The sequence below is a fragment of the Malaclemys terrapin genome, chromosome 2, assembly GCF_027887155.1.
Source record: "Malaclemys terrapin pileata isolate rMalTer1 chromosome 2, rMalTer1.hap1, whole genome shotgun sequence".
NCBI lineage: Eukaryota > Metazoa > Chordata > Testudines > Emydidae > Malaclemys > Malaclemys terrapin.
Window position 1 is genome coordinate 169381765 of NC_071506.1, and position 15725 is coordinate 169397489.

At 40.1% G+C, this 15725-nt stretch overlaps 1 protein-coding gene across 1 annotated transcript in view; it reads left to right on the top strand.

Annotated features, from left to right (window-relative positions):
* Window positions 1-10340, top strand: part of GALNT12 (polypeptide N-acetylgalactosaminyltransferase 12) — a 94567-nt gene extending 84227 nt beyond the window's left edge. The window contains exons 9-10 of the mRNA XM_054018521.1: window positions 1619-1774; window positions 8618-10340. Coding sequence (XP_053874496.1) covers window positions 1619-1774; window positions 8618-8755 — 294 coding nt within the window. The 3' untranslated portion in view covers window positions 8756-10340. The remainder of the gene's footprint in view (window positions 1-1618; window positions 1775-8617) is intronic.
* Window positions 10341-15725: the final 5385 nt, after the last annotated feature.

Here is a 15725-nt window from a genome sequence, read left to right on the forward strand (position 1 = left end):
AGGCCCGCCCTCTACTCTGGATCCTGGCCCAGGGACCCTCTGGCGGCAGCCTCACTGTCCTTCTCTCCCCTCCATCTGTCCACATCCCTGGACCACTTCCCCTTCAGCCCCTTGCACCGGCTAGGCCCTTCCCCTCAGGGCTTGCAGTCTGGCAGACACCAGGCTGGAGTTCTCTTCTGCTCCCCCAGGCCTGCTCAGCACTGCCCTGTCCCAGGTGCTAGTCTCCCCCTCTGGAGACAGACCTTCCCCTCTCAAAGGCCTGGGACAGACTGACTGCTCTCTCCCTGAGCAGCATTTTTATAGGGCTGAGCCTGGCCCTGATTGGCTGCCTCCAATCTGGGCCCTGATTGGCTCCCAATAAGCCCTTCCCTAATTGGCTGCACATCTGCACAGGCGCACTGGCTTGCTGCAGCCTAAATCCTCCAGGAGTGGGGTAGTTTTCAATTGTTTTAGCTATAGTTATTTCCATAAAGCCTCAGTCATACTTCCTAAAACTGTTTTGCAAATGGTTTTCTCTTCTATGCTGTCAGTTAAACTGTTTTTAACACTGGGGCAGCTGCACTGATAACAATGTGTACAATATTTTCTGGGGTGGATAAGTCTCTTGTCTTACAATAATAAGTATAACTTAGTCCCCCTAAAACAATTTAAACATCCCTCACATCCATGCATAATAGTGCTCAAGATGATTTACAAGCATGCTAAATACAAATAACTATTTAAACTTTGCCCATACCCTTTGATGAAGTCCAAATTTTGGCAAAAATCCATGATAAATATCACTGTAGCTCCAGGAAAAGCAGGAAAAAAGTCTGGTTTTGCTAGAATTACTAGCAAATTTCTATTACCCCAATTATTACCATTACAGCGTTTTCAGCCTTAATGGCATAAGATGTGAGATGCCCAGGAATGCAACCAAAACTGGATTGTAGAGTATCATACAATAACCAATACCACACAACTTCCTTAAAATCCTATTTATGTTTAGAAGAAGCTGTACCTAATTTTTCTGAGAATATCATCCTGAAAATTGACATAGTGAAATGCACTTCATCTTGCATACTGTAAACTGTAATTGTAAACAAGTTTTTGATTAAACTGAACATTTTAAAGTTTCAATGAACAACAAACTCCTTAATTAAAGATGACATTATTTGTGACACTAAAATTATGGAGGCCTAGTGTCAATCTATAAACTAGTCTCCATCCCACTGTAGTGATCTAGATTAAAAACTATTGCATTACAATCAAACTTTTAAATCAACCTATAAGCTTTGTAACTTTTTCAGTATAGGGAACTCTGCTTTCCTTTATGTTTGTACAGCATTTAGCACATTGTGGGTGCTACCAGAAACAATATGTGGTGATAATACTGCTGCAGGATTGCTCTCACATAAAAAGTAAAGTAAGTACTAGTAGTCAAGACTCCTGGAATGAAAACTCTCAACAGAATTTCTCTCCAACTCTAAATGAACAGGCAACTCTAAGTGACCATATTAGCACATTGATAGATGGAAATTTTTACCTTTACTGCATCCTTTTTTCTAATAAAATGCTTTTTGTTTGCATACTGCACATGTAACATTAATGTCCTTTGTTTCCTGTCTGGGATTGGCAGTTTTTCGAATATACGTCTCATAATGAAATACGTTACAACACCCGGCAGCCTGAAGCCTGTGCAGCAGTTGATTCCGGGACTGACTATTTGACAATGTACTTGTGTCAAGACAATGTTCAAAATATTCCTGAAAATCAGAAATTTGTTTTCAGAGAGGTAAGCGTGTCAGTTTTTTAACTTTATTGTTTCTGGTCATCATGCAAGCAGCACAAACCCAGAACATGGGTTGGGGTGTTATATCCAGAGCTTTTAGATAGAAACCATTATGATGAATTGTCTTATCAATCCAAAATTATGCCATTAATTGTAAAAGTAGCCTACCTCTTATGTGGTGCTAGCATCTGAAAGCGAGTCCATTTTCAAATCACAAAAAATCATAATTTTCTTACTATGTGAGTACAAAACAGGTGAGACTCAGAAAAAAAATTCTTAAATGGCCCATTTTTGGCTGAAGAGTCATGGTATGGCAATGAGGGAGGGAGCAGGGTGAGTGCTGATATGTGTGGGGGAAAGAGTCTTGGGAAAATGGGCTGTGGAATGAGTCCAGTCCCTCTGTGGTGATGGTGCCTGATTGTAGGGTCACTCAGCACCTCTGGCATTCCTGTCTTGGTACCTTCAACTGTATTATATAGGCATCCTGAGGCACCAGTGCTGGGAGAGTATTTCAGGTGCTTGTGCCACCTCACCCTCACTCATCTATCTCCCCCCATAGTCTCTGCTCCTATTCTCTCTCTCTCTCTCTCACACACACACACACACACACACACACACACACACACACACACACACACACACACACACACACACACACACACACACACACACACACACACACACACCAGCTTGTCTCCCCATCTTCCTTTCACCATACCACTGTCTCCCAGCCCCATCGCCCATCACAGCAATGCCTCCACCCACACCATTACCTGTTGCTGTTCCTGCTATTCTATCCCTATCTTTCTGTGACCCAAGACTTCCTTTCCAATTCCATGCTCCCTGCTGCCTCCATAGACCTTATGCCTCACTCATTGAAGTCCCCACTATCCCTGTCCACTCACTTGCCTACCATTCTTCTCTGCCCTCTCCTGTCCCAAATCCCTTTCCCTTTACATTCAAACACATACTCACATCCCCCTGTACATCACTCATATTATCCTCTCTTTGCCCCTAGCCACAGCATCTCCTGCTGCCATACCTACTTCCTCCAACCTCTGCGTATCCCAAGGCTGCCCAGCCACCCCATGGTCCCTGTTACCCCCACAATCCTTTTATCCAGCAATATATACCTCCCACATCCTGCTGTCCAGGAACCATACCTGCTACCCCAGCTGTCACACATACCCCATAGCTCACAGCCCCTTAATATCCCCCCCTCCAATCTACAATGCCCCATAACCTCCTCCTTCCCCCAAGCCCTCAGCCTCCTTCTCATACAGTCCCTTCTGCCTTCCCCATCACATCACATCAAAATGTGCCCTGCATCAAAATGTGCCTGTTCACCATCTTAACCTCTGGCAGTGTAATGTATGGATATTTTAACAAGTATTGGGAGTCAATCAAAATGGTGCCACCACCCCACTTTTCACTTTTAGCCCAAAGGAGGGCACATTTTGATGTGCTGCTATCCCCACTGCCAGAGCCTTTCCCTGCAGTGGGAAAAGGCTCCCACTGGGACACTACATTGCTAAAAATTGCAATGTAGACAGGGAAGGGACTGCTTGGCCATATAGAGAGCTGTGTAGGGTACATACCCACAGGGTTCAGGTGTGTTTTTACTTACCTAAGCAGTGCCTCACTGTCTACACTGCTATTTATACCCATGCTAGAGGTGTGTATAGTGTATGTACTCTATGTGCTGCCATAAGGAGTGTGCAGTATAGATGTATCCTAAGATGACACATTGAATGGATCCCAGACACTTCAGAAAAAGCAAGATTTGAAAAAATGTGATTTGAAATACTTCCGAGTTCAGTGCATTCAGAAGCATTAATTTTTAAGACTAATGTGTTGATTTTGAGCCACTGAAATCCTCTCCCATGGCTGTTGATCACATCACTTCCTTTGAATCCCTACACTAGCTCCCCATCTTCTGTTGCATTAGATTTAAACTACCAGTCACCACCTTCATGGCTTTCTATAAATCTATCCCTTCCTACCTAACTTCCCTTTTTGAGCTTCAGATGATCTCCTTCCACAAATACCGATAATAATACATTTGTACTGGGAATTGTTACTGAAAAAATTACCCAACTGAATAATGTAGTGTGACAGGGCAGCAATAATGCTATAATTAAGGCTGGGTTCTTTTTTGCATTTAGACTCTTTTGTGGGGTCTGCAGTTAGCTGATGGAAATTATGGTTTACATTGTTCCTTCCATTCTCCAGTGAAGCATGCACAAGCCTTTTTGAACAGGTTAGGAGAGGAATTAGAATGCTGCCATTTGTCATATGCCCCCATGTGTTTTGTGCATCCAAAACTGAGAATCTCCAGCTGTAGTATGGAAAGTTCATATGCTCTTTTAGGGAAAAAGGTCGGACAGAGGTAAATGGGAGGATAGAATTGATATGAAACTGTAAAATTGCACTAATTTATCAGAGATTGATGACAGAGTCTGTCATTAAAAAAGCATTTAGGAAAAACTTAGAGAGAGAGGGGGAAATGCATTTTGCCATGTAGAGGCATAATTATGGGAATCCTTAATGTTGTGAATCAGAGTTTGAAGAATCATTCTCTTAAAAAAATGAAAGGAACAGAATGAAGAAGAGATGAAGCTGCAGTCGCTACAGGAGCAGAATTAGGTTGTTTGTTGCATTTTTGTTTATGATGTTTGTTACATGTGTTGGCTAAAGATGATGCATTTTATAAGCGGCTGTGAAGTAGCTGTATTGTTTTTCAACAGAACTTAAATGTTGTTTCCCTAGATATTTATGTTTGTGATGTTGGTTATTCATCATGAGAAACTTTAGCCATTAGACGACATAATGGTCTTGTGTGTGGATGTTATTAGGTTCAGTATTATGTTCTGACATGTATACTTTAGATGCTGGTAATAATGTACAATCATACCGTTAATATTGTGACATGTATTGAAACTGATGGTAATTGCCTGATTTAAAGACCTGAGGCCTGATCCAAAACTCATTGAAGTCGGTGGGAAGATTGACTCCCAATATTTGTCGAAATATCCATACATTACACTGCCAGAGGTTAAGATGGTGAACAGGCACATTTTGATGCAGGGCACATCCAATGGATTTTAAATCAGGCCCTAAGTAAATAATGAGTATAAACTAAAAAAAGGACCTCTGGATTTGGCCCACACATTTTATGCTGTCAATGATAATTACATTTTTCTTGTAATGTGTTATGAGAGTTATTTCCAAATCAGAGAATTTTTGCATTTTGCAATAGACAACTGTTAATAGTTCATCCCTGGGCTTGTCTAGATGATGGGGTAACACACATTTACATGGCTGTGATTTCTAAAGTGCACTAGCATGTTGTGCATTAACTGCTCTGTGTAGATGCTGTTGGTGCATGCCAAAGTAATTTACTGCCATTGAAACGGTACTACCTTAAAGTGCAGTAGGGAACCTTTAGTGCACACCAGCAGGGTCTATACAGAGCAAATCAATGTACACATGCTAGTGTGCATTACCCCACTGTGTAGACAAGCCCTCTGTGAGACCTAGTTCATTATATGTATGAAAAATTCCACTTAGAACCCAATCTGCTTGCAGAAACTCTTACTGAAGCCAGTGGGAGCACCAAACACAGGCTTGCATGATCAGGCTGTTTATAAGAGGAAAGTAGGTAGTAATGGGAGCAATTATATAGATTTTTTTTCTTTAATTCCCTTTCTAAAGAAATCTGTTTAAGGGCATATATTTTAAGTTGTATAATACATGCTCTAATGATATCTTATAGGTGTGCACTATAAATTTGCTTTTTTTATTTTCAAAATAGTGTGATCTGTAATATAAAAACAAAAGAAGCATCTTTTGACAGATTATTAGGAGAACTCCAATTTTATAGGCAGTAAATATTCTCACTTCCAAATCTCCCTGTTTTAGTTAGGTCATATCTAATGAAGAAAGTTTGCCCAGATTCTAGCATATCCAAACAAGTGGATGTCTAACAACTGAAAACAGGCACAATTTCACTAACTCAGTGGTGTAATGTCCCAAGGTGTTTATCTATAGGATTTGGTTGTATATATCTTGGCCAACTTTCAAGACACCTATGGGGAATGGTGAACATTTGAATGTGTTCTTTGAGGTACATGGAGTTGTGTCTAGGGGTCAGTAATTTCTTCGGGCGCTTATACCATGCTCATCTAAACCTAAATTCACAGCTGTTGAAATAAGTTTCTTTAAGACAAATTCTGCCTTCAAATTACACATAACTACCATGGAAATCTATGGTAGTTGTGCATGCTTTCATAATGCAGGATTTGATCCATTCTTTTAATTGAACTAGCATACCTTAGAAAGAGGGTATTTACCAGTAATTATGGTTCTTTGAGGGATGCCTCTACATATTCACACTCATGAGATTGAAGGTGCCTGGTCTGCAGTCTTCCATGTACAAGCATCGCTTCATGGCATCAAATGTTTGGGGACTTAAAGCTAGATAAGGGAAGTGCAAGACTTAGTCCTTTTCTTCTGAACCCCAGAATCCAGAAATGTGTAAGAATTCTGAGGGAGAGGGGGAGGTAGGTAGAGAGTGTGAATATGCAGAAGCACCCCTTAAAAATACACAGAACCTCGTAAGTAACTTCTCTTCTTTTGAGGACCTCTTCATATTTCCACTCATGAGAGACCAGTAAGCAGTGCAACCCAGATGGAAGATGGGCAGAAGAGTAACATAAGTACTGTAAATCCTGTCTGCTCAAGCTAACATCATAGTGGAACTCTGACACCAACTTTGGGAGGAACTTAGGATAATGTTTTAGTACTGCTTTGTTTTTGTAAAACAGTAAGTGGTGGGTCAAGCCAACAAAGCATGCAATTCACCCCAGCAGCCTGATCAGAATTAAGTTTAAGTCCTGTGTTGGCACTGGGACTTAAACTAGTAGATATTGGTCAACCCTTTCAGGAACCTGGATACCATGGACTGAAGATGGAAAAACCTTCAACAGGAGGGGGAACAGGCCAAAATTGCAGATTTGTTGACACTGATGGATGTCAGAGTCCTTGATTTTTAAGATCTAACAAGTAGTCCGTTACTGGTGGCAAAGAGGCAGAGCATCAGGAAAACCTGTTTTCCACTCAGAACCAGTGCATCTACACTAGCATCTGAGGTATTTGTTGCCTTTTGGAGCCAAGAGAGGTTGTGGCCTAACCTGGAAACAGCTGGGTCCTGGAACCTCCTCCTGGACTGTGAAAGGGGTCTTTGATTTCTCCACAGTTGGATATGTAGCTTCCTAGGAACCTAATTTCTTGGCAGGCATTGCTGACGGAGTTGAGGTTCGCTTGGATGAACTCGAGACTCCTGTAATCAGAAGGCCTTAAGCGTCATCTTGATGTTCCTTGGGACTCTGTGTATGAAGAGCTGGCAGACCTTGCATCCATCCAAGGCTTGCACTACCCTGAAGCAAAATAGGCATCTAACTTCACAAAGATTCTGGGCAAGAGACACACCTGGAATAGAGGCTACCAACAGAAATAAAAACTGTTTACAAAATAAGCAAAAAGCTAAGGATTTTTGTCAGGCAAGATCATATGAGGGGAACATGAGAATGGCTATACTAGGTCAGACCAAAGGTCCATCCATCCCAGTAGCCTGTCTACCAACAGTAACCAATGCCAGGTGCCCCAGAGGGAATGAACCTAACAGGTAATGATCAAGTGATCGTTCTCCTGCCATCCATCTCCACCTTCTGACAAACAGAGGCTAGAGACACCATTCCTTATCCATCCTGGCTAATAGCCATTAATGGACTTAAGCTCCAGGAATTTATCTAGCTCTCTTTTAAACCCTGTTATAGTCCTAGCCTTCGCAACCTCTTCACGCAAGGAGTTCCACAGGTTGACAGTGCACTCTGTGAAGAAGAACTTCCTTTTATTTGTTTTAAAGCTGCTGCCCATTAATTTCATTTGGTAGCCCCTAGTTCTTATATTATGGAAACAAGTAAATAACTTTTCCTTATTCACTTTCTCCACACCACTCATGATTTTATATACCTCTATCATATCCCTCCTTAATCTCCTCTTTTCCAAGCTGAAAAGGCCTAGCCTCTTTAATCTCTCCTCATATGGGACCCGTTCCAAACCCCTAATCATTTTAGTTGCCCTCCTCTGAACCTTTTCTAATGCCAGTATATCTTTTTTGAGATGAGGAGACCACATCTGTACGCAGTATTCAAGATGTGGGCGTACCATGGATTTATATAAGGGCAATAAGATATTCTCTGTCTTATTCTCTATCCCTTTTTGAATGATTCCTAACATCCTGTTTGGTTTTTTGACTGCTGCTGCACACTGAGTGGACGTCTTCAGAGAACTATCCACGATGACTCCAAGATTTCTTTCTTGATTAGTTGTAGCTAAATTAGCCCCCATCATATTGTATGTATAGTTGGCGTTATTTTTTCCAATGTGCATTACTTTACATTTATCCACATTAAATTTCATTTGCCATTTTGTTGCCCAATCAGTTAGTTTTGTGAGATCTTTTTGAAGTTCTTCACAGTCTGCTGTGGTCTTAACTATCTTGAGCAGTTTAATCCTTAGGTTCCTCTAGCCACAGCTTGTGCCAGTAAGAAAGAAATTAAGGTTCTTGGGCCCCATTGCTGCAAAGCAACATTCATGTAAACCCAAAAGACGCAGTTTTTGACCTTGGCATCAGGCGCTTTGGATTCAGTTCAGTGCTTTTAAGGAAAAGTATAAGTTTAGATATAGATGTTTCCTGTTACATTTCAAATATGGTAAAATTTAATGAATAACTCTAATCTTAAGACTGTGCTGTAAATAATAATTTTCCATCATCTTTTGTAGGATGGTACTTTGTTCCATGTACAAACCCAGAAGTGCCTACAAGCCGAATCTAACTCTTACAATGGCAATCCAGCACCATTATTGCGACCATGTAGCAATTCAGAATACCAAAAATGGTTCTTCAAAGAAAGAAGTTGATCCAGATGTCATCAACTGTATGGCAGAATATGAAAATATTAACTTTCTAGTCAGCAGCTAGGAAATCTGTGGACAAATTACATAGCTGATCTATTTTTGTATGAAAAGAGTTGTAACTTGTTTACAAGTTGTAAACCTTGTTTTCTGGAGCACTAAAAGACATTAAGTGTTGAACTCTATTGAACGAGCACTGTGAATATACTGTGCTGCAGAAATCTCCTCTTCCACTGTTCTCTTTACTTGGCAGCTATACTGTTTCTAAAATGTTTTATGTTTTTCATACATGACTATATTTTTTTAACCTACTGTGTGCAAGTAAGGAAGTGAAAGTAATTGCACTAAAGCTATCTGCCAGTAACTTTAAAATCTTTATTTTTCTAAAACATTCTACAGTGGTAGCTTTTTAACAGATATTAGCTAAGGATTCTTCTTTTAAATTCCAAAAATGTAAGTTTAGGTCAAATTCTGCCCTGAGATGTGAAAGTCAAGCAGAGCTCTCATTGAAATCAATGTGGAGTCACACATCTACATCTCAAGCCAGACTAGGTCCTCATAATTTTGCACAAATAACACTCCAGATTGCACATATTTTACTGAATGTTATAACATTTTAAATGTTCATGGTACTTGACAGATTCCTAATAAAGCTGCTTAAGGTTATCTTTGGAGTAAAATTAGTGATTATTTACTGATCTTTCGTTAGTGTAAGAAATAAAGCACCAATATTAAAAATAAATTTGTGGGGAAAAATTAAATTCATATGGGGCCCAATCTTAGAAGTGTATAGTATGTACTTCAAATGGAAGTTCTGCATGCACAAATCGTTCAAGATCTCACTCATAGACACTAAAGCTGTAATTCAAAGTTCAGTTTTTAAGCAAATACATTTAAAAATGGATAACTTCAGTTTCATTGCTACTGTTAATGCACTCCTTTTCTACAAAAATCATTGAAACAAAAATTGTTTTGTAATAATTTTAAGTGATAAGATTGTAATTGATGCTAATCTAAACATTTGTCTTCATGATTGTAATTGTTTTCTAAGAATTTTGATTATGAATAACAAGCTGTTCAATTCATCATGTACATTCCTACTGAAGTCTGGATATATTTAATTAGCATCTATACAAGATGATGTTTGCTTAGAGCATAGGAATTGCCATACTAAATCAGACAAGTTATCATAGTCCAGTAGTTTGTCTTTGACAGTGGTCAGCAACAGATGCTTCAGCCCATAGAGCAAGTTTCTTCCTTATCACTGTCAGAGGTCCACTTATGTGCTAAAGCATGAGTGTTTATATCTCCTCCAGAATACTTATTCTTTTATCCTTACTTTTGTAATTGTGGACGTTCTTGTTATCCATATAAGCATCCATACCTTTTCTGAATCCTGGTGAACTCATGTCATATTTACATACTTATTTCATGATTGTGGGGGACTGTGTGCCTTTAGAGAATATGTATGTAGGTTCTTCCAAGATTGTTGCAAAACTAATGTTTTTATAAGCACCTTTACAATTCTGTCTCTGTGGATTTGGTTGATGAAACTGATATTGGATCTAATAAAATAATTTGTGAATTAATAGTTTCGAAACTCTTTTGTAAGTATTTCTTTCTTGCGGTCTCAATACTTTTCTCTCAAAATTTCTCTGATCTTTGGCCCTGATCCTTCCAACATTTAAGCACATAGGAAAAGACAACTGTTTTATCTTACACTCTTGTTAGTTCTTTTTTTCCTAATAACCTCTTGCCTTGCTCTCTCTGTTTATATACAAATTGCAGTAGTTTTACTCACCTGCTGGATACCAAAGTAGTATAAATTACACAACTTTACCACTAACCGTTTACAACTGTTTCCTTACCCACTTACATTGCCATTTAGCTCACTATTGAATTTGTCCCTGGATATCTACAAATCTACAAAGAAATAGGGTAGTGGCTTCAGTCCAGTGCATATAGTACGGGAACAAATAAAAGAACTGACTCTCTCCGTGTGTGTGTGTAAGAGAGGAAGAGACAATAAAATAAGAGTGAGGTAGCATCACCATAGTTGTGAAGGGACTAAATAGAGGCTCAAACTCATTAGCACTTTTGTTCACTGGCTAGTAGCACCTGTGTTCAGTTTAAAAAAAAAAAAAAAAAAAGCCATTCTGTTGGATCCACAAATCAAAACCAGATGTTGGCATAAGAGAGAGGTGTTAAAATTAAAGCAAGCTTATCTGGTCACTTCTGTTTCCTTCTGGTACTTTTAAAAACTGTATGATATTAATCAGTTAAAGAGCCATATATTACAGTCCATACACGCACAGATCTCCCATTGAAGACTTTGAGTTTTCATGAAGTCAGGACTTTAGGATTTCACCTGTAGGTGGTGATATGCAAATAAGATGAAGAAAAAACAGTCTTCACAACAGAATTGTACAGAGAGAAAGCCTAGTGTGAACCATCTGTTAAGAAAAGCAGTGAGGTTTAGGTTTACAGTAACATAAAATTGCATAAAACTCCTGTTTTCTCACAGCAAATCCTCTGGTTTGAGGAAATGACTAGGTAACTATATGCAAATTCACCACAGAAGCAACCATGGGATAAAAATTTGATGTACTCCAGGCTCTTCACTTAGAAGTCGGGGCACTCTCTCAGAACCAGTTTGCTATTTCTATAGCTATGGCATGCAGTCTGCTCTCTGATAGGGATTTACACCTGGTGACTCTAGGGCTTTTGTGTGCCAGGCCACCTGCTGCTTCTCTTCTCCCTCTCTCGCCCCAGTAGCCTAGTAATGCGTTTGGCTATAGGATCAGTGCACAGTCCAGCATCTGCCTGGACAGAGAATGCCTTTAACCAAATGGTAAGATTCTGTTCCCTTTGAGGGAGATCATGGCTGGCTGGGAGTCAGTCTTTCAGTACCCCTAAGTGGGATGGGTTGAGAGCTCTTGACTTAACTCATTGGTGGAAAAGAGATTGATGTGTCAAGGGAAGGGTGGAGCTACAACCAAGACTAATGCCAGCCATAGGGCCTTGTGGGGCATATGGCCGGACCACGGCCAAAGGGGATCCACTCTACGTGTGCAGTAGCTGTTGTGTAAGGAAGTAAGGTATGCCTACAGAAACCAAAGGTCATCCCCCATTTTGAAAAACAGCGTTCTGGATAGCTGGGATCAGACCAGGCTTTGGCTGTCTGAAGCTTAGAGCCACTTCTCATTGCTGTGCTTTGTAATATATAAATATATACTTGTTTAAACAGAAGCTCTCCATGTATTGATAAGAAGTCCACGAAAGCTTATGCTCTAATAAATTTGTTAGTCTCTAAGGTGCCACAAGTACTCTTGTTCTTCTTTTTGCATAACCTGCATGTGTACTGTGGCAGGGCCATTTAACACTTTACTCTTATCCTCTCACATATGGATATCACCCGGGTCATGCCACAGATTACTCCAGCCACCCTGGTACCTTCTTTCATGGGGTGCTTATCAATCCTGAGACCTTTATGATCCTGAATAAAATGTTGCTTATTTGGCCTCAACACTGTCCATCCCTGGCCTTGGTTCCAATCATCCTGAATCTGGCTATGCCACACTAGCTGCTGTTAACTTCTGTGTCTGTTTGGCCTGATCAAAGAGTTCTAGTCCCGCCTGGGGGCTTGTGTTTGTATGAGAGGCTGATTTCATAGTCACAGTACACTCTCTGGACTGTTCCTTATCAGCTCTACGGTAAATACTTGGAGGGAGACTGCTGTCTCAGCTCTGCCTGCCACACTGGGGAACTTACAGGACAAGCCTGTGTCACAGTCATAAGGTTAACCTTTGAAGGGATTTCTTTATAAAAAAAAAAAAAAAAAAAAAAACTTCAAAAGGGCCAAGACAACCTCTTAAAACAAATTAACACACACACACCATGAAGTGTCCTGTTTCCTCCTGTGTTAGAGACACATCTTTTCTTCTTCTGCCATGTAGCTTGTGAGAAGGACTTAGAACTTGCAACTCTGGATATATTGATAACGTTATCCTGAAAGTGAACAGGGTGCTGGCAGTTCAAGAAGGGAAATCTCTGTTATTTTTCCTCTGGTAAGGTTTCCCATAAGAATACACAAAGCAAGAAAGATATTCTTTCCTGCAGTTTAACTTTTTTGGAAGAGGCAGTGACTGCACGTTGCTCAGTAGAAGAATGAATACGCAGTCACAGGCCTATGTTAATCTGTATAAAATCCTAAGGAAAAGTGGAAGAATAAATTTGGCTCTAGGGTAGGTTCTAATTCCCTTTACTGGTCAATAGGACCATGTTTTCTGTGATTACCACTTCCGTCAAAGACCTAATGGATAACAAAATTAGAGCTTTTCTTTAAAGGATTATCATAACACAACCAGAGCGGTTCTGTGTTCTGCTAGGTCCTTTACCTCCACTCCTAAAGTCTTGCTCTAGGCTCTACACATGTAGCCATGATCTAGGCTTGCAAGGGTAAACCAGGAGAAGAATTTCTCAAAGCTGCATTTCTCAAATGCATGCAGTTTTTCCTGATTTTCCCTACCACTAAGTTTCCTTTTGCTGCTAAACAGGGTATTCGGCTCCAGTATTTGTTGCAAGCTTACTTCCTGCTAAAGCCTTCATTAAAGGGAAGTTTTGCTCTAATTGAGATTTGTAAAAGTCAACACCCTAGACTGCTCCTCATCTAAGCTAGCCAAGAGGAGATGCCAAATTGAGAAGTTTGTGCTATGTCCAATCCCTCTCTTAAAGATGGGCATCTAAATGCAGGCTACAAGGAGACACCCATTTCTTCTCGGGCATCTCAGCTGCAAACCTATGCTGTTTTAGCAAGAATCTGAGGGGGAGTACTCCTGCAACTTTTAGCCCATGGATTAGGATAGTCACCTGGGATGTGGGAGACCCCCTAGTTCAAGCCCTCCCTTTGCCTGAAGCGGAAAGAGAGGATCTGAACAGAGACTTTCCACCTATCACTCAAGTGCCCTAACCACTGAGCTAGGGCATATTCTGGTATAAAGGACTCCCTCGGTCTCTCCTGCTGAAGCTGTTCCATTGTGGACAATAAATTAAAAAGTCACTAAAGGAGGAGAACTGGATCCTGTGTCTCCCACATCCCAGGGCCATGCGCTAACCATAGGCTACCGAGTCATCATGAAGTTTTCTTTTGGGCTCAACGATTCTTTCATTATTTAATCCAAAGTGTAGATATGGTACAAAGGATATTTTGGGGGTGAGAAATAAGATTACGGATTTTTAAAAATTCTTTAGAACTCAAGTTCATCTTTCCTCAGAAGAATATGGTTCTTCTTCAAATAAACTTATGAAGAGTTGCCCTCTTTCAAAATGGCCACCATCGCACATTGTTGTCACTGCTACTGAGGTTGCAGTTGCCTTAGCAAAGATAACTACCATCACAATTCATCGTCTCCTCCTAGCATTCTCCTCTGACTCATGACAGCATAGGGGCCAGCATCTTTCCTACGGGCAGCTGAGTTTCACTCACTTTAGGAACAGTGGAAGGCAGATCCTATATTTGCTAAGGATAGCCTGTGGCATCAGCCCCATTGAGTAAAATGGGAGACAGTTGTCATTTTAAGAAGACCCACTAAACTGAGGGCAGCTTTTGACCTCAATGGGACTGCCCCTCACCCAAAGCTCACACAAAGTCAGTGCCATCACGTGGAGGTTCTGTATCTGCATTTTGGCTCTGGGACCCCATGAGCCTTATGACTTAGGAAGCACTTTTCAACTGCAGACACTTTTGTCTGATAGTTGCCTCCAGAACTCTTAAAGGAGGGTTCCCAGGTGCTGGGGGCTGCAGAACAGTTAATGAAAAAACTACATTACTGTAACATTAAGGTTGAAAAGTGAAGCCCAGAAATCAGTATATAAAAAAGTAAGGTTTCCATAGCATGTTAACTTGATTATAGTCTATGTACAGTACAGTGTATCTAGTCCATAAAGTTGCACAGTTGAACCAGGAAAAATCCTATATATTGGTAATGTTGACAAATGAACTTCTGTATGACAACCTTAACTTTGCATCAATATAGTTAGCAGTAGAGGGAATGTTGTCAGAATCCCCAGAGTAACAATATGTAAATCATAACAAACTAATGCCTACAAACTGATTATCTTTTGGAGACTGATCTGGTAAGTCATTACTACTGGATGTAATGCTTACAAACATGAGTTGTCCACATGAGTTCTATGAGACTATGCATGGTAGTCAGTAGCATACTAGCAACAAAATATTTCAGGACTGGAAGCGTTGTGTGGGAAGTAAACCATAATTAGATGTGGAAATGGAGAGACTGGTGCTACTAAAATTATGGACAATCTCTATACTAATTTTTATATTAATACATATCCCTACATCAAGTACATCAGAAAAATTATAACTTAAAAAGTAGTGTATGCCAGAATGTCACTTTCAAATATTAATAATGGTTTTTAAATTTGAAGATAGTTGGTTTTGAATGATCAGTACATCTTCCTTTATGTTTTATAATTCATCCATTTCTGAGTTGAGTGCAAAAGACAGAATACTTTTCTAAAGTAGAAAAAGTGTCTCTTTCTACCTGCTTGAACTCAGAAAAGGCAGAACAGATTTTCCTCATGTTTTCAGGAGGAAAATGTCTGGGACTGATACAAGGCATGAGAATTTTCAGCTCAAACAGGATAATTTGAGGAACATTTACAATCCAGTGAAATAGAATGGATAGGCCAGCCTCTGCTTTAATTACAGTCCCTGTTCTCTCTGTAAACATCATGAAGAAAAGTGTCTCTATAGTGAGATAAGGTGGTTTACTCACACTCCAGAAGACCCTGATTTTTTTCTGGTTGCTTTTATCCATAAGTGGAAAAATATATCTCAGGATGAGGAAAAGGAGGAAAGTCACCTTTCAAATGACTTGTTTACTGCAATCAATGGTTTTCAACCTTATTTTATTCTTAGACCCCTAAAAACTGTTGAATGAAGGTGCAGATCTGT